The sequence below is a fragment of the Entelurus aequoreus genome, linkage group LG18 (genome assembly GCF_033978785.1).
Source record: "Entelurus aequoreus isolate RoL-2023_Sb linkage group LG18, RoL_Eaeq_v1.1, whole genome shotgun sequence".
NCBI classification, from domain to species: Eukaryota; Metazoa; Chordata; class Actinopteri; order Syngnathiformes; family Syngnathidae; genus Entelurus; species Entelurus aequoreus.
The window spans coordinates 43,513,037-43,533,788 of NC_084748.1; the positions used below are offsets into that span (position 1 = coordinate 43,513,037).

General features: G+C 38.8%; 1 protein-coding gene across 2 annotated transcripts in view; it reads right to left on the reverse strand.

The window, feature by feature from the left end:
* The window catches only part of LOC133634143 (microtubule-associated tumor suppressor 1 homolog), a 162,966-nt gene that overhangs the window by 66,912 nt on the left and 75,302 nt on the right, over nucleotides 1-20,752 (reverse strand). For both annotated transcript variants that reach the window (XM_062027190.1, XM_062027189.1), the window contains exon 7: nucleotides 17,577-17,741. In XM_062027190.1, coding sequence (XP_061883174.1) covers nucleotides 17,577-17,741 — 165 coding nt within the window. The remainder of the gene's footprint in view (nucleotides 1-17,576; nucleotides 17,742-20,752) is intronic.

Below are 20,752 nucleotides of genomic sequence, written 5' to 3' on the forward strand. Positions count from 1 at the left end.
TGCCCATATAGGCTGTTTTTACAAAAGAGAAGTGTACGATACTTCTCTTGTTGCCTTATTTGTATTTGACCACTACTGTTTTCTGTTTATTTCTTACTGACTGTGGCAGGTCACCTCTGCCTCTGTTTCACTTTATGTTGCTGGTTAATAATGTGGTTGTAGTAGTAGGCTCAAGTTAAATTATTTAGTATGCACTAATTAAAGGGGCAGAGCTTTAAGAGACATTTTAGCTTTTATATTTTATAAGATATATTTTTTGTAAGAACCACAATTAATAAATATATTTCAGGGAATAACTTATTGTTCAAATCTGTATATAAATATGTACATAAAGTGTTGTAATTATATCGTAAAATGGATGAAAGGATGGATGGACGTTTAAAACAAAACTGTTATTATTAATTAGTAAGTATACACTTTTTGAGCCTTTTTAGAGAAAATCATATCATTGTAGTAAATTATGCAAATTACTTGATGATGTCATGGTGACCACGCCCACAGCCACGCCCCCACCGCCACAGGTATCTTGGCAGTTTATGGGAAACACTGTAGACGACATAGAGACCGGCGGACCGGAAGATCCAGTGCCGGAACGTAGTTCACTCTCCGCAGTAAGCGTCCTGTTTCTGGCTTCCCTCCTTGACCTGCACTCTGTGCTTTCTCTCTGCCTGTGTCTTATATGTCCTCTGTGTTCCCCGCAGTTTCCCCTCCGTATTCAGTGATCGAGCTGTGCGCCTCGTTCCCTTGGACTTCCCTCCCTTCCCTCGATCCCCGCTCGGACACGGATCTCGACGCCTCTCTCCAGCCCCCGACCTCTCGCTTGCTCACGGACTTCCTTCCTTGCCTTGCCAAATGTACCATATGCTTAATCTACATAACTTTCACTGTACACATTGTCCCATTTTTGCTTTTCTAGATCATTCTTAAAAGCAATCATACTTTTCTTTGTGTTTAATCTTTGAAGTGTCCGTCATAAATTGTGAAAACTGGTAGATGAATGCTTTACCATGAATTGATTAACGTGGACCCCGACTTAAACAAGTTGAAAAACTTATTGGGGTGTTACCATTTAGTGGTCAATTGTACGGAATATGTACTGTACTGTGCAATCTACTAATAAAAGTTTCAATCAATCAAAGATGACGGGAATCGGGTTCTCTTTTCTCTATTTTTCTGTTGTTCTTTACCTACAGGGAAACTGTAGGGAAAAACTACAAAAGAAACCAGTAACAAAAGAACATGCAAAAGATGGGAAAAGAATGTGACAATACGTTAAATTGAACCGTATATGTAGAATTAACTTCATTATACTGATCAAATAGGTTCTGTGGCTCCGAGTGGGTTTTGATTTGGTGAAAACTGGCCCAAATGGCTCTTTAGACCCCTGGGTTGGGCAGTGGCAAGCTCACCACTATGACAGAAAACTGTAATTCATGCCTTATGACCACCAGATGGCGACAAAGCCCAGTAGGTACTCCAAGTTAAAGTTAAAGTGCCAATGATTGTCACACACACACACAGTAGGGGTGGTGAAATGTGTCCTCTGCATTTGACCCATCACCCTTGTTCACCGCCTGGGAGGTGAGGGGAGCAGTGAGCAGCAGCGGTGGCCGCGCCCGGGAATCATTTTTGGTGATTTAACCCCCAATTCCAACCCTTGATGCTGAGTGCCAAGCAGGGAGGTAATGGGTGCAATTTTTATAGTCTTTGGGGTTTGAACTCACAACCTACCGATCTCAGGGCGGACACTCTAACCACTAGGCCACTGAGTAGCCTTTTTTTCCTCAAAATGTTCAGGAACTCTTAGTTCTTGGTAACTATTAATTGGAAGTACAGTAAAAGGTTCCTCTTTGTGTTTTGGGTTTGCATGGCAGTTCTCCAGAGCATTTTTGTATATCAGCATGTTATTAATTGTAATCACGTTTAAATAATAGTAGTTAAGTTTGCAATACAACTAGGGATGTCCGATAATGGCTTTTTGCCGATATCCGATATTCCGATATTGTCCAACTCTTTAATTACCGATACCGATATCAACCGATACCGATATCAACCGATATATGCAGTCGTGGAATTAACACATTATTATGCCTAATTTGGACAACCATGTATGGTGAAGATAAGGTCCTTTTTTTAAAAAATAATAAAATAAGATAACTAAATTAAAAACATTTTCTTGAATAAAAAAGAAAGTAAAACAATATAAAAACAGTTACATAGAAACTAGTAATGAATGAAAATGAGTAAAATTAAGTGTTAAAGGTTAGTACTATTAGTGGACCAGCAGCACGCACAATCATGTGTGCTTACAGACTGTATCCCTTGCAGACTGTATTGATATATATTGATATATAATGTAGGAACCAGAATATTGATAACAAAAAGAAATGGGGGGAGGGAGGTTTTTTGGGTTGGTGCACTAATTGTAAGTGTATCTTGTGTTTTTTATGTTGATTTAATTAAAAAAACACAAAAAAAACCCAAAAAAACCGATACAAATAATAAAAAAAACCATACCGATAATTTCCGATATTACATTTTAACGCCTGCCGATATTATCGGACATCCCTAAATACAACACAAATGAGAAATTATAATAAAAGTGACATTCAATACAAAACCCAAAACCAGTGAAGTTGTCACGTTGTATAAATGGTAAATAAAAACAGAATACAATGATTTGCAAATCCTTTTCAACTTATATTCAATTGAATAGACTGCAGAGACAAGATACTTCAAGCTCGAACTGGTAAACTCTGTTATTTTTTTGCAAATGTTAGCTCATTTGGAATTTGATGCCTGCAACATGTTTCAAAAAAGTTGGCACAAGTGGCAAAAAAGACTGATAAAGTTGAGGAATGCTCATCAAACACTTATTTGGAACATCCCACAGGTGAACAGGCTAATTGGGAACAGGTGGGTGCCATGATTGGGTATAAAAGCAGCTTCCATGAAATGCTCAGTCATTCACAAACAAGGATGGGGCGAGGGTCACCACTTTGTCAACAAATGCGTGAGCAAATTGTCGAACGGTTTAAGAACAACGTTTCTCAACCAGCTATTGCAAGGAATTTAGGGATTTCACCATCTACTCTGTAATTTCATCAAAAGGTTCAGAGAATCTGGAGAAATCACTGCACGCAAGCAGCTAAGCCCGTGACTTTCGATCCCTCAGGCGGTACTGCATCAAAAACCGACATCAGTGTGTAAAGGATATCACCACATGGGCTCAGGAACACTTCAGAAAACCACTGTCAGTAACTACAGTTCATCGCCACATCTGTAAGTGCAAGTTAAAACTCTCCCATGCAAAGCCAAAGCCATTGATCAACAACACCCAGAAACGCCGCCGGCTTCGTTGGGCCCGAGCTCATCCAAGATGGACTGATGCAAAGTAGAAAAGTGTTCTGTGGTCTGACGAGTCCACATTTCAATTTGTCTTTAGTAACTGTGGACGTTGTGGAAAAGGAAAAGAACCCTCAGGCGCAAAGTTCAAAAGCCAGCATCTGTGATTTTTACGTAAAGAGTAAAAAAATCTGTGGATTTGACCACTGTTTTTTTACAGAAAAAAACTGGCAGCTTAGTTGCCAGACTTTTACTGCAAAATATATGGTGGTATTTTATTATTATTATTTTCACAACATATTACTGTAAATAGAAATACAGTACCGCTGTTTAATTTTATTTTGGCAACTCAGCTGCCAGTTTTTTACCATAATAAAATGTGGTACCATAAAATCCTCAACCGTGGATTTAAAGAAAAAAAAACTGACAGCTCAGTCGACAGAATTTTACTGTAAAAAAACAAACATTGGTCGTTTTTTTTTCAACTTACAGTAATATGCTGTAAAAAAAAAACTCCCTACATTTTACAGTAAAATCTATTGGTCATTTTTATAGTGTACAATTTGATGGCTAACTTGCTTCGAAACCATACGTTTGTCACGACGGGGGGAGTCGCAGCTTCCTGCGGGGTTTGTTCTCCCGGGATGCAAAGGGACCACTCCGGACAAGGCGGGCGGGTAGGAACATGATTTAATCATCAAAAAATAATGCGTAGTACCAAAAACTAAAAACAAGCAAAAGGGATGTGTGCTGATCACACGGGAAGCTAAGGAAAAAAACTTAGAGCAGGAATCATGAGCTAGGAAACACGAAGACCAAACGTACTGTAACAGGTTGCATATAGCAAACAAGGAAGCCAGCCGACTGACCGGCAAAGGCAGGATTAAATAGTCCCTCTGATTAGTGCTCGGGAAACAAGTGAGCGTCCCGAGCACCAATCAGAGACAGGTGGAAACAAAAAGCACCTATGGTAACTAAAAATAAAAAAGGGTGCACAAAAACAGGAACTAAGAGAGTCCAAAACAGAATCTAACAACACAAAGTTTAGCAGATATTTAAGTATTTATTTGGATTTTGACCAACAAATTTAGATATTTCTTGCAATATTGGACTTTTTTGTTTTCCCTGTCAAACTAGAAAAAAAACCTAATACCTTTAGTAAGAAAATAAGAAAACAAAGAAAGAAAATATAAGGTATTTTATTGACACTTATTATTTGCAGGCTCATATCAAATGAGGTGGAGGGCCAGATCTGAGTTTGACACCTGTGCACGAGACACACCAATGAGCTTGTTTATAGATGCACACTGCAAAAACTGAAATCTAAGTAAGATTAAATATCTCAAATAAGGGTGATATTTGCTTATTTTCTGTCTGATAAAATAATTCTTCTCACTAAGCAGATTGTATGTTACAGTGTTTTACTTGTTTTAAGGGTTTTGGTCCTAAATGATCTCAGTAAGATATTACAGCTTGTTGCTGAGATTTGATGACCTATATTGAGTAAAACATGCTTGAAACTAGAAAATCAACTGTTGCAAAGCTGTGTCATCAACACTCACAAGTAGAAAACTACTTTTTTAAAGTAATCATTTCTTATTCCAAGCAGGAAAAAAAAAATCATGATGCCGAGCGCATATCATTATGTCAAGATAATGGCACTAGCATTTACTTATTTAAGAATATTTTTCAACATATTGAGACAAAAAGGTCTAATTTTTTTTTTCTACCAAGAAATGTGCACTTGTTATTAGTGAGAATATACTTATTTTAAGGTATTTTTGGGTTCATTGAGGTTAGCTAATTTTACTTGTTTTGGAAAGTCTTGACAAGCTTAATTTACTTGTTCTATTGGCAGATAATTTTGCTTAGTTCAAGTAAAATACACCTAATTTTTGTATTTTTTGTATTTTTTGTTCTTGTTTTTGAACACTGACTTTTTGCAGTGTACAATAAAACTCCTCAGACGAAGTTGCCCTTTTTATTCACTGGCTTCTAACCCAGTATGAGACTTTAAACTGTTTCTAAATTTTTTAACTGTTTTTTAATTATTTTTTTTTATTGACATCCAGCATCAGACACTCCTATCCATTACATCATATTCATACATCATATATCTGTTGTCTGCCCTAAATGTCAAAATACATTTTTTTGTTTATATCCCAACCGTTTTTAACTTTTTAACTGCTTTTTATCTAACAGTATAATAATATATATAATTAATATAATAACAGTATATAATATAAAATAAAAAATAAAAAATAAAATGAAAATGAAAATAAAAATAAAAATAAAAATAAAAATAAAAATAAAAATAAAAATAAAAATAAAAATTAAAAATAAAAATATAATATAATAACAGTATAATAATTTGTATTTGCTTTTTCAATGTGTATTTTACCTCTGTTTTAAATGTTATTTTTCAGTCTGTCCTTTGCCTGTATTTCTTTGTGGTGTACAGCCTTTTGTTCTTCAACTGTGGTTGTTTTTAAAGGGCTTTATAAATAAAGTTGCTATGGTATGGTATGGTTATAACTTTGTGACGTGATACAATGCACATTAATAATGAATAATATCAAATACAAACGTGACCGATTGTAGCCAAGGGCTGATTTCCATCAGCATTTCATTGCAAAGAAACAAAAGCACCAGAGCTCCCACTAATTCAGCGTTATAGTGAGTTGTATTGTTCACAAGTGGGAAAAATAATGTCTGCATTAAACCGGTCCGTGGTGCAAAAAAGGTTGGGGACCGCTGACCTAGAACACAGCAATGGCAGCCATGCTCTACCATAGACACAACGCTTCCACAAAAAAAAAAACCTTTCAATGGATGAATAAGTAAAAGCCAGATGTGTCCTTGGCTATTTCTGGTGGGTAGTGCCAGTGAGTCATGTGGTTGTTGTCCCTTTAGATGGGGGTGCACAGCTAAAAGGAGCACGTACAGTAGTCATCATAGGCAACTTTTAATCTTTAAAATAACTTTTGATACATCAATATTGTCGTCGTTAATTTTGTGCCGAGTTTGATCCGTTTTACATAATAAATAAGTCACAAATCATATAGTCTATAATTAACAAAGCCTAAACAAGATTCCATTGTGCCCGATATTGAACTAATGACACAATCATCTTGACTTTGAACACACTGCACACGAGCGAATGAAGGGCATACTAAGTCAACAGCCATACATGTCACATTAAGGGTGGCAGTATGAACAACGCCAACACTGTCATAAACATGTGCCATAGAGTGGAACCACACTAAACAACAACGACAAACACATTTTGGGAGAATATTTGCACCGCAACACAGCATAAACACTTTGGGACATGCTCTCCCTGAGAGAGCATGAGGAGGTTGAGGTGGGCGGGGTTGAGGTGGAAGGGGTAGGGGATAGCGGGGGGTTGTATATTGTAGCGTCCCAGAAGAGTTAGTGCTGCAAGGGGTTCTGGGTATTTGTTCTGTTGTGTTTATGATGTGTTACGGTGCGGATGTTCTCCCGAAATGTGTTTGTCGTTGTTGTTTAGTGTGGGTTCACAGTGTGGCGCATATTTGCAACAGTGTTAAAGGTGTTTATACGGCCACCCTTAGTGTGACCTGTATGGCTGTTGACCATATTCTGGTTCCTACAAAATATATCAATATATATCAATACAGTCTAACCCAGTCTAAGCACACATGATTGTGTGTGCTGCTGGTCCACTAATAGTACTCACCTTTAACAGTTAATTTTACTCATTTTCATTCATTACTAGTTTCCATGTAACTGTTTTTATATTGTTTTACTTTCTTTTTTATTCAAGAAAATGTTTTTAATTTATTTATCTTATTTTATTTTATAAATTTTTTAAAAAAAGGACCTTATCTTCACCATACCTGGTTGTCCAAATTAGGCATAATAATGTGTTAATTCCACGACTGTATATATCGGTATCGGTTGGTATCTGTAATTAAAGAGTTGGACAATATCGGAATATCGGCAAAAAGCCATTATCGGACATCCCTATTTACAAGTGTATGTAAAACGTTGACCACGACCAGCGGGGCATCACAACAAAATTAGGCATAATAATGTGTTAATTCCACGACTGTATATATCGGTTGATATCGGAATCTGTAATTAAGAGTTGGGCAATATCGGAATATCGGCAAAAAAGCCATTATCGGACATCTCTAATGTTCACTATTTTTTTTAAGGACAAAATTGCAATAAGAAACATATGTTTAATGTACCCTAAGCCAATAATGACATTTTTTGCGGTTCCCTTTATTTAGAAAAGTACCGAAAAGTACCAAAATACTTTTGGTACCGGTACCAAAATATTGGTATCGGGACAACACTATTACACCCACTGGCAGAAATGTAGATCGGCGCCTACGGTAGTCATATCTGTTCATCACGCCATCGCCGAGGCACTAGAAAGCCTTTATTGTGCTCTACCCAACCATGGCGGCTATGGTACACACAATAAGTGGAGAAAGGGGGCTTACAATGGCTGCCGATGACAGGACGACTGAATTGAGGGCAGATTTGAACCGAAGATGAGAAAAGAGAGGATGATATAAGACAAAAAGGTGAAAAAAATTGAAATATTGTAGCGGTAGTTTGGTTATTAGTGCTACAGAGCTAAAAATCTGACAGCCAAAAAAAGGGGTATGGAGAGGATGGCTGGATAAAAAGGATTAAAAAAAATGACAACTTTCAAAGACATGGTGATCAATAAGGTGGGGGAATGAAGACGAGGGACACGTCTCAGACCTGCGTGGAAGACCACTGTGTTCTTCCTACATCCCGGCAGCAGCTGCAGGTTCCGGAAAAGCCCTTTGGCCGTCAGCTTCACGTGGAAGTTTGACAGCGACAGCCTCGGAGACCATAACATTTTCGTAAAAAATCCTCGTCGAGCCGAACGAAGGAACTGGATTCTCCCTTTCGGTGTTCAGCAAAAGGCTCCTTCCACTCTCACGGTTTGATTTGATTGGCAGTTAACTCCAGCGCCTCTGTGCATTCTTGCCAGATATTGGACAAAAATACTAAATAACAACCTTTTTTTTGTCCTCCTCTTTCAGTCAATAGAGTAAAAATTCATGATAAAAAAAAAAAAAAAGAGGATTGTTGCTTAAATGTGCAACCCTTGATTCTGCAAAAAAAAAACAACAAGAATGCATGAAAGATGGGACAAAAAAAAAAAAAACCACAGCCGTCCGTGAAATAGTCGCCACGGCGATGGAGGATGAATAGAAAATGGCGCCAAAAAGAGCTGTAGATTTTCCAGCTGCCAAGGTGCCCGGGGATAAAAGATGGAGAGCGGGAGAGAGAGAGAGAGAGAGAGAGAGAGAGAGAGAGTATGTTGCTGTGAGGAAGGAGGCGGAGCCAAAATGGAGAGAATTGCTGCAGATGAATAGTAGTCCTCACTTCAACGCCGTTAAGTCCCGAAGAACAAGATGCCAGATGCTGTCAGAGCGAAGACTGTGCAAGATGTGTTTTTATCGGGGGTTGACAACGCAGGCATGGAAATAGACGAGGGGGAGACGCTGCATAGAGAGAAGGGGGAGGGGAGTGGGAGTCTAATAATCTGTTCATTTATTCAAACCCCCCACCCAAGGCCCGCCTCTCTCTCTCTCTCTCCATCATTCTCTCAATCCTCTTGTCAGTGTGAATCTATTTACTCTGTCTATATATATTTTTTTCAAGGTTAAATGTGATGACAGCGAGGCATTAGAAAAAAAGGCTTGTTTAAACAAAGGTGTTAATAGGAGCCCCATACACTTGTTTATTATGGGCCTGTTGCAATGCAATGCAAGCAGCCCCTATTATTATTGCTCATACTTCTGCTAGAATAATTGTGTATACATTATCACACAACTCTTATGCTTGAGGGCCGTATAGTTATAGTTATTATCAATTGTGCTGAAGTTGTTATTTTTCTATCTGTGCAAAGCCAGTCTCGAGTCAGTGTTTGTTTCCAGAATGGGCCTGCTGACTGCGAAGTCCGAACATCGTGACGCAGACAGAGCACAGACAGGGCGATATCACGAGTATCAACACATTTGCATTTCATTAATAGTCATATAATTGTGTCTAACTGGAGCTGTCGAGATTACCCGCCTTCCCTCAGCGACAGCTTCGGTGATGTAACCAGGGACCTCCCAAATAAATAGAGGACGCACGTGGGCTGGACTTTAGAGCGTAGTTTGGATCTGTAACTAGAGTACAGCCCAAAAAACGTCTCTCCTCAATTGAGCAAAATTTAAAGGCCTACTGAAACCCACTACTACCGACCACGCAGTCTGATAGTTTATATATCAATGATGAAATCTTAACATTATAACACATGCCAATACGGCCGGGTTAACTTATAAAGTGACATTTTAAATTTGCCGCTAAACTTCCGGTTCGAAACGCCTCTGAGGATGACGTATGCGCGTGACGTAGCCCGGGGAACACGGGTATGCCTTCCACATTGAAGCCAATACGAAAAAGCTCTGTTTTCATTTCATAATTCCACAGTATTCTGGACATCTGTGTTCGTGAATCTGTTGCAATTATGTTCATTGCATTATGGAGAAAGAAGCTGAGCAAGCAAAGAAGAAAGTTGTCGGTGCGAAACGGACGTATTTTTCGAATGAAGTCAGCAACAACAGTACACAGCCGGCGCGTCTTTGTTTACATTCCCGAAAGATGCAGTCAAGATGGAAGAACTCGGATAACAGAGACTCTAACCAGGAGGACTTTTGACTTCGATACACAGACGCCTGTAGAGAACTGGGACAACACAGACTCTTACCAGGATTACTTTGATTTGGATGACAAAGACGCAGACGTGCTACCGTGAGTATGCAGCTTTGGCTTCTAAACATTTGATCGCTTGACCGTATGTGCGCAACTTTTTTTTTGCGTATGTACGTAACTTTTTTAAAATATATAAGCTTTATGAACCTTGGGTTAGGTGAACGGTCTTTTGGGCTGAGTGATTGTGTGTGTTGATCAGGTGTTTGAATTGTATTGGCGTGTTCTATGGAGCTAGGAGCTAGCAGAGGAGCTAGGAGCTAGCATAACAAACACGTAGGTGTTTTTATGCAGGATTAATTTGTGTCATATTAAATATAAGCCTGGTTGTGTTGTGGCTAATAGAGTATATATATGTCTTGTGTTTATTTACTGTTTTAGTCATTCCCAGCTGAATATCAGGTACCGTGAGTATGCAGCCTTGGCTGCTAAACATTTGATAGCTTGACCGTATGTGCGCGTCACGTACGTAACTTTTTAAAAATATATAAGCTTTATGAACATTGGGTTAGGTGAACGGTCTTTTGGGCTGAGTGATTGTGTGTGTTGATCAGGTGTTTGAATTGTATTGGCGTGTTCTATGGAGCTAGGAGCTAGCAGAGGAGCTAGGAGCTAGCGTAACAAACACGCAGGTGTTTTTATGCAGGATTAATTTGTGGCATATTAAATATAAGCCTGGTTGTGTTGTGGCTAATAGAGTATATATATGTCTTGTGTTTATTTACTGTTGTAGTCATTCCCAGCTGAATATCAGGTCACCCCCGGCTCTCACAGCATCTTCCCTATCTGAATAGCTTCAACTCCCCACTAGTCCTTCACTTGCACTTTACTCATCCACAAATCTTTCATCCTCGCTCAAATTAATGGGGAAATTGTCGCTTTCTCGGTCCGAATCTCTCTCACTTCATGCGGCCATCATTGTAAACAATAGGGAACTTTGCGTATATGTTCAACTGACTACGTCACGCTACTTCCGGTAGGGGCAAGCCTTTTTTTTATCAGATACCAAAAGTTGCAATCTTTATCGTCGTTGTTCTCTACTAAATCCTTTCAGCAAAAATATGGCAATATCGCGAAATGATCAAGTATGACACATAGAATAGATCTGCTATCCCCGTTTAAATTAAAAAAATTAATTTCAGTAGGCCTTTAACTCTGCATGATTCTTTGCTTCTTGTCTATTTAATAGATGTCATCAGTGTTTGAACCCGACACTTCAACTTGTATTATTCTTGTTGAATGGTAAATGGGTTATACCTGTATGGCGCTTTTCTACCTTCAAGGTACTCAAAGCGCTTTGACACTATTTCCACATTCACCCATTCACACACACATTCACACACTGATGGCGGGAGCAGCCGTGCAAGGCCCGAACCCCGACCCATCAGGAGCAAGGGTGAAGTGTCTTGCTCAAGGACACAACGGACGTGGCGAGGTTGGTAGAAGGTGGGGATTGAACCAGGATCCCTCAGGTTGCTGGCACGGCCACTCTCCCAACCGAGAGTTGGGAGAGTTGTAGAAATTATTGTAAACTCAAGACAGCCATGACATTATGTTCTTTACAAGTAGAGATGTCCGATATTATCGGCCGATAAATGCTTTAAAATGTAATATGGGAAATTATCGGTATCGTTTTTTTTATTATCGGTATCGTTTTTGTTTTTTTTTATTTATTTTTTTATTAAGTCAACATAAAAAACACAAGATACACTTACAATTAGTGCACCAACCCAAAAAACCTCCCTCCCCCATTTACACATTTATTCACACTAAAGGGTTGTTTCTTTCTGTTATTAATATTCTGGTTCCTACATTATATATCAACATATATCAATACAGTCTGCAAGGGATACAGTCCGTAAGCACACATGATTGTGCGTGCTGCTGCTCCACTAATAGTACTAACCTTTAACACTTAATTTTACTCATTTTCATTCATTACTAGTTTCTGTGTAACTGTTTTTATATTGTTTTACCTTCTTTTTTATTCAAGAAAATGTTTTTAATTTATTTATCTTATTTTATTTTAACACAACATACACACTTTGGGACATGCTCTCCCTGAGAGAGCATGAGGAAGTTGAGGTGGGCGGGGTTGGGGGGGGCGGGGTTGTGGTGGAAGGGGTAGGGGATAGCGGGCGGTGTATATTATAGCGTCCCGGAAGAGTTAGTGCTGCAAGGGGTTCTGGGTATTTGTTCTGTTGTGTTTATGTTGTGTTACGGTGCGGATGTTCTCCCGAAATGTGTTTGTCGTTGTTGTTTAGTGTGGGTTCACAGTGTGGCGCATATTTGTAACAGTGTTAAAGTTGTTTATACGGTCACCGTCAGTGTGACTTGTATGGCTGTTGACCATATTCTGGTTCCTACATTATATATCAATGTATATCAATACTGTCTGCAAGGGATACAGTCCGTAAGCACACATGATTGTGCGTGCTGCTGGTCCACTAATAGTACTAACCTTTAACAGTTAATTTCCCTCATTTTCATTAATTACTAGTTTCCATGTAACTGTTTTTATATTGTTTTACTTTCTTTTTTATTCAAGAAAATGTTTTTAATTTATTTATCTTATTTTATTTTATACATTTTTTAAAAAAGGACCTTATCTTCACCATACCTGGTTGTCCAAATTAGGCATAATAATGTGTTAATTCCACGACTGTATATATCGGTATCGGATTCGGTTGATATCGGTATCAGTAATTAAAGAGTTGGACAATATCGGATATCGGCAAAAAGCCATTATCGGACATCCCTATTTACAAGTGTATGTAAAATGTTGACCACGACTGTACACGTCCTTTAAAACTGACTTTGAAACAATATTACAAAATAGTTGCATTTGTAAATTGAGACAAATTTGGATGTTCAACATTGGATCCACCTCGTTGGTTGGGAAATGACCAAATCAATATCACAACCTGACATTTAATAAACGTCGTCAAAAAGCATGTTGTTTCAACGCTGTATTTGTGTTGTAGAATATTGGTTGGGAAATGACCAACATTCTATGGTCAAATCAGCGTTGTCAAAAAGCATGTTGTTTCAACGTTATGTTTGAGTTGCTGAACGTCAGGACCTAATTCAACAAGTTCTCAACGTTGTTTTAATGTCTTGTGCCTGCTGGGCCGGCAGTAAATTGGTTGAAATCAGCGTTTTGAAATAAACACCTCAATCCGATGGGGGTTTACTTTTTTTAGTCAGATTGACTTGTGCAGACTATTCCATAAGGAAACCAGATTCTTCTTACACGTACAAAAGTTCCAGTCATCGGAGCGAACCTTCACATAACATTAAAATCGGACGGGGGGGAGCAAGTTTACTTGTCATGCGGATTGCAGATAAAAAATGTCAACATCCACTTTTCTGACAAGTTTGTTGGTGCTTTCTATTATTTGCCATCTCAAAGAGGAGATCTGACATTTCCGTCTATAAATCCCCCTTTGAAAATCTCCTCTGTTAAATCCTTCTTAAATTCTGTTATCTGTTTTGACATCTCATCTAGATAACCTATAAAACAGGGGTCCCCAAACTACGGCCCGCGGGCCGGATCCGGCCCCCCAACATCCAAAATCCGGCCCACAGGAAGTCCCAAGTAAAAAAAAAAAATTACATTTTTTTTTTTTTTTTTTTTAAATCTTTCCTTTATAATCCATTTTCTACCGCTTGTTACTCTTGGTGTCTCCTAGTCGCTCAGGAAAATCATATTGTCTAAAAATGAATTTTCCCATCGATAACGTGACAATGTTAAATGTTGATGAATATCAATGTTAATTGATGTTAAATGACAAAACGGATTATAAAGACAATGTATATATGTATATATACACACATATATATATATATATATATATATATATATATATATATATATATATATATATATATATATATATATATATATATATATATATATATATATATATATATATATATATATATATATATATATATGTGTATATATATATATATATATATATGTGTGTATATATATATATATATATATATATATATATATATATATATATATATATATATATATATATATATATATATATATATATATATATATATATATATATATATATATATATATACACAGCCTGGCCCCCGGCCAAAATTTTTTTACCCGATGCGGCCCCCGAGTCAAAAAGTTTGGGGACCCCTGCTATAAAAGATACACTATATTGCCAAAAGTAATTGGCCACCTGCCTTGACTCACATATGAACTTTAAGTGCCATCCCATTCCTAACCCATAGGGTTCAATATGATGTGGGTCCACCTTTTGCAGCTATTACAGCTTCAACTCTTCTGGGAAGGCTGTCCACAAGGTTGCGGAGTGTGTTTATAGGAATTTTCCACCATTCTTTTAAAAGCACATTGGTGAGGTCTGTTAGAATAATTATGTATAAGTTATCACACAACTCTTATGCTTAAAGGCCGTTGCTATAGTTATTATCAATTGTGCTGAAGTTGTACTTTTCTATCTGTGCAAAGGCACAACTTGTAATCTTCCATTGCGAGTTGTCTCGTATCAGCAGTTTGTTTCCAGACCCGGCTTGCTGACAACCAAGGACGGACATCGAGTACCTCGACGCGGACAGGACAGAGACAGGGAGAGATCACGAGTGTCAGCACATTTCCATTCTGAATAATCATGTATTGTGTTTACTGGGGCTGCTTGCATTACCCCTCCCTTCAGAAGCAGCCTCAGTGATGTTAACTAGGGACCTTCTGAATAAATAGAGGAGCACGTGAGACTGTACCTTAGAGCAGTGGACCCCAACCACCGGGCCATGGCCCGGTCGATTGGTACCAGGCCGCACAAGAAATTACAAAAAATAAATACATAAAAATAAAATGTTTATTTATTTTTATTTTTTATTAAATCAACATAAAAAACACAAGATACACTTACAATTAGTGCACCAACCCAAAAAACCTCCCTCACCCATTTATACTCATTCACACAAAAGGGTTGTTTCTTTCTGTTATTAATATTCTGGTTCCTACATTATATATCAATATAGATCAATACAGTCTGCAGGGATACAGTCCGTAAGCACACATGATTGTATTTTTTTATGACAAAAAAAACTAAACATTCCCCCCCCACCCCCCTCTCTCTCTCATTCCGGCTGCTGCTAATGAAGGCGGTAGGTGATTAGATAACAAGGCCCAGGTGGGTCATCTACGCACCTGTCGCTGTCTTCGAGGCCAGTGCTGGCACACCCCGTTCCGCGGCAGCCCCGCAGGCCACACCCCCCTCTACAACATGTTTATGTGTGCTATGGCTATGAGTTTTTTTCCCCTTGGCCTCAGTCTGGACCCACTCTTCAGGGGCCCAGGCTTAGACTGAATTTTTTTTTCTCGCCCCCACCGCCCCCTCCCCAGCGTTTACCTGTTTCTCACCTTTTTTGTAAGGGGCGCCGGAAGTTGGCAGACCCGTCAGCGATCCTGTTCTGTCTCCCTGTAATGTTTGTCAGCTCTTGAATGGGATTGTGCTGAAAATCTTAATTTCCCCTCGGGATTATTAAAGTATTTCTGATTCTGATTGTGGTTAAATCTCCACTTAGATCACAGGTACGAAATGCCATAATGACCATTAACCCCTTTACCACCAGAAGTCCAAGAACTAAAAGGTTCCAGCTCACGCTCTGACAAAGACAACCCTGAAACGTCTGAACAAAATCAGTTGTGACAAGGGAAGGAAAGGATCAACTAAATCCAACCAATGCTTCTTCTCGTAAATTAATATACTTTACATAAAGTGTGGAAAAAAAACTCAGAATTATGATCTCTAAAAACCTTAACAGATGTAGAAGAGCAAACAAAATATCAAAATAATTACCCATAAAACGCAGGTCTGGCAATTTGAAGAAGTTTTACCACCAGGGGTCACCACAGCGAATCAATTGCATGTTGATTTGGCATATTTACACCAGAGATGTCAAACTTATGGCCCGAGGGCCGGATCAGGCCCACAAACAGGTTTTAACCACCCCGTGGGATGAGTTTGCTGAGTATAAAAAGTAGCCAAAATTTTTGTAAGAAAGAAACTGCTGTTCTAAATGTGTCCACTAGATGTCACAACAGCAATTCTTTGTATCTTTGTAGATGATGCTACATATGTACAAAAAAATAAAACCACATGTTAGTGCACCAGTCGAGGAAAATTATCAAACTACATAAATAACATCCTGTAATTTGATTTTGATATTATTTTTTTATCTTGATAGATTGAAAATTAACACCAATGAGTTGACTAGTGAACATTATCCCATCATTTATTCAGAAAATATAAATAACGACAAATAAAGATAGAATACTATTAACTAGAGATGTCCGATAATATCGGACTGCCGATAATATCGATATTATTGGTATCGGTTTCAAAAAGTAAAATGTATGACTTTTTAAAACGCCGCTGTGTGCACGGACGTAGGGAGAAGTACAGAGCGCCAATAAACCTTAAAGGCACTGCCTTTGCGTGCCGGCCCAATCACATAATATCTACGCTCTTCACACACACAAGTGAATGCAAGGCATACTTGGTCAACAGCCATACAGGTCACACTGAGGGTGGCCGTATAAACAACTTTAACACTGTTACAAATATGCGCCACACTGTGAACCCACACCAAATAAGCATGACAAACACATTTCGGGAGAACATCCGCACCGTAACACAACATAAACACAACAGAACAAATACCCAGAACCCCTTGCAGCACTAACTCTTCCGGGACGCTACAATATACACCCCCCGCTATCCCCTACCCCTTCCACCTCAACCCCCCCCCCATCACAACAAAATTAGGCATAATAATGTGTTAATTCCACGACTGTATGTATCGGTATCGGATGATATCGGAATCGGTAATTAAAGAGTTGGACAATATCGGAATATCGGATATCGGCAAAAAAGCCGTGATCGGACATCTCTACTACAAACTGTAACATGTAAGTGTGAAAAAACCCCAACAACATTATGATTTGTACATTTTCAGAATGTGCTTGTTCTTTTTTTTAAACAAAGAAAACAATGTTTATTTTTAAGTTATCGTGCCGAGATTTTACCAGACCGGCCCACTTGGGAGTAGATTTTTCATCCATGTGGCCCCCCCCCCCCCCCCCATCTAAAATGACCTTGACACCCCTGATTTACACCAAATGCCCCTCCTGATGCAATCCTCCCATTTATCCAAGCTTGAGACCGTCACCTGACATCTGCAAGGCTGCATGTTGGGGAATACAATCTAATACCCCCAATACTTCTTTCTGCATTATTAACACAAACATATATCCCATGCAAACAGTTCAACTTCATCAGCCTAGTCCTCAACATTCAACATTACTGATGATACCAATGTAAAGAGACAAAAAAGTCATAATTGTTTCTGCAATTCCCAGCACAGCAGGAGGAAGACTATGTTACCTGTCCCGTGAAGTCGGCCGAGTCTTGCAGAGCCGCTTCTTTGCAGAGGACTGGATGTCTGCTTCGTCAGCTCCGGGCGGACAGGTGAAGGAATCTTTTCCGTGGTTTGATTAGATGTTACTGTCTTATTCCCGTTGTAATTGTTGACTGAGGGGATCTTCACACCTACAGGGAGGACATAGAAGATGTCAAACTCCAAAGCAATTCATTTTTTCATATTTTTTTGTTGTTTTTCTTACTCCTGGTGACTCCCTTCTACAGTACCGGTAGTGTTTATTTAAAACCATTTTCTTATCCAAGCACAAATGTTCGACAAAACCCAAAACCAGTGAAGTCGGCACGTTGTGTAAATGGTAAATAAAAACAGAATACAATGATTTGCAAATCATTTTCACTAGGGATGTCCGATAATGGCTTTTTGCCGATATCCGATATTCCGATATTGTCCAACTCTTTAATTACCGATACCGATATCAACCGATACTGATATCAACCGATATATGCAGTCGTGGAATTAACACATTATTATGCCTAATTTGGACAACCAGGTATGGTGAAGATAAGGTCCTTTTTAAAAAAAATTAGTAAAATAAGATAAATAAATTAAAAACATTTTCTTGAATAAAAAAGAAAGTACAACAATATAAAAACAGTTACATAGAAACTAGTAAAGAATGAAAATTAGTAAAATTAACTGTTAAAGGTTAGTACTATTAGTGGACCAGCAGCACGCACAATCATGTGTGCTTACGGACTGTATTCCTTGCAGACTGTATTGATATATATTGATATATAATGTAGGAACCAGAATATTAATAACAGAAAGAAACAACCCTTTTGTGTGAATGAGTGTAAATGGGGGAGGGAGGTTTTTTGGGTTGGTGCACTAATTGTAAGTGTATCTTGTGTTTTTTATGTTGATTTAATAAAAAATAAAAAATTTAAAAAAACGATACCGATAATAAAAAAAACCGATACCGATAATTTCCGATATTACATTTTAACGCATATATCGGCCGATAATATCGGCCTGCCGATATTATCGGACATCTCTACTTTTCAACCTATATTCAGTTGAATAGACTGCAAAGTCAAGATATTTAATGTTCAAACCGGAAAACTTTGTTATTTTTTGCAAATATTAGCTCATTTGGAATTTGATGTCGGCAATATGTTTCAAAAAAGCTGGCACACGTGGCAAAAAAGACTGAGAAAGTTGAGGAATGCTCATCAAACACTTATTTGGAACATCCCACAGGTGAACAGGCTAATTGGGAACAGGTGGGTGCCATGATTGGGTATAAAAGCAGCTTCTATGAAATGTCATTCACAAACAAGGATAGGGCGAGGGTCACCACTTTGTGAACAAGTGCGTATGCAAATTGTTTAAGAACAACATGATTTCACCATCTACGGGTTCAGAGAATCTGGAGAAATCACTGCACGTAAGCAACGATATTACGGACCTTCGATCCCTCAGGCGGTACTGCAACAAAAAGCGACACCCGTGTGTAAAGGATATCACCACATGGGCTCAGGAACACTTCAGAAAACCCCTGTCAGTAACTAGTTTGTTGCTACAAAAGTATTTGGCCACCCATTCAAATGATGAGAATCAGGATGTCCTAATCACTTGGCCCGGTGTATAAAATCAAGCACTTAGGCATGGAGACTGTTTCTACAAACATTTGTGAAAGAATGGGCCGCTCTCAGTGATTTCCAGCGTGGAACTGTCATAGGATGCCACCTGTGCAACAAATCCAGTCGTGAAATTTCCTCGCTTCTAAATATTACATCGTCAACTTTATTATAAGAAAAGTGAAGAATTTGGGAACAACAGCAACTCAGCCACCAAGTGATAGGCCACGTAAACTGACAGAGAGGGGTCAGCGGATGCTGAAGCGCATAGTGCAAAGACTTTCTGCACAGTCAGTTGCTACAGAGCTCCAAACTTCATGTGACCTTCCAATTAGCCCACATACAGTACGCAGAGAGCTTCTAGGAATGGGTTTCCATGGCCGGGCAGCATGATATAAGCCATACATCACCAAGTCCAATGCAAAGCGTGGGATGCAGTGGTGTAAAGCACGTCACCACTGGACTGGAGAGCAGTGGATGTTAGGATAATTATGTGTATGTTATCCCAAAAGTTTCCGTTTTCGGAAACTTCCGGCGAGCAGACAGAGGCTGTCTTTGTTGTACCAAACCAAAGGCTTGTAAAAATTCCATTGTGTACGATGGGAGGAGAAGGGAGGTGTGGACCGGCTGCCAATCAACAGCAGGTGAAGGGAAAAAACAGGAAACAGGAAATGGAAACAAAACAAGAGCATTGACAGAAAGTGAATACAAAACAAGAAAAACAAACAGAAATGAAGTGACAGATCGTCACAAAATATATAGAAATAAGGGTCACGTTGTAAGGGGCCACGCCACTGGCAAAATTAGGGCCCTAAGGTGAATTGTATTTAGGGACATGCCAGCAACAACCAGTGTTGGGACTAACGCAGTTACTATAACGGCGTTACTTTCGGCAGTAAATAATAGTCTAACGCGTGATTTACCGTTACTACATGATGCGTTACTGCGTTATTTTACGTTATTTTTTATGTAGTATCGGCTTGAAACTGAGAAGATCTGATTGTGTTTTATTGGAGCGCTGCGGAAGAGGCGACAAGGAAGAGGCGCGCCGAGCGCTGTATGTGTGTACGTGTGTGTGTGGTAGGGGGCGTGTCTGTGTTTACCAACAAGACGTCGTGGCGAAGCCCGAAGCCGAGTTTCTTAACATGGAGATATTCTCACTACTTTTCTTTTGTCGACCACAAAGAAAAGACCATTTTAGTTAAATGGAAGTTGTGTCTTGGATCAAAGATCCCATCTACTGCCCAAAACAGCAATTCAAATCTGCTGAAACAGCTACAAAAGCAACATGCTTCGACGAAGCTAGTAAAGAGAGACACACTTCACCTCCTAAGCAACAGCGGCTGGATTTTAACGAGGCACTGCGCACTGAAAGTACACACACTCGGTCAATTCTCTTATATACTGTTGCTCTTTCATTGTAGACTTCTAGAGTGTTTGATTATCACATCACTCTAAATGTATAGACTATAAAGTTCACAAACATAAAGAGGGATGCTAGTGGGCCAGGCCAATCTTTCCTTATCTCTAAACTAAAA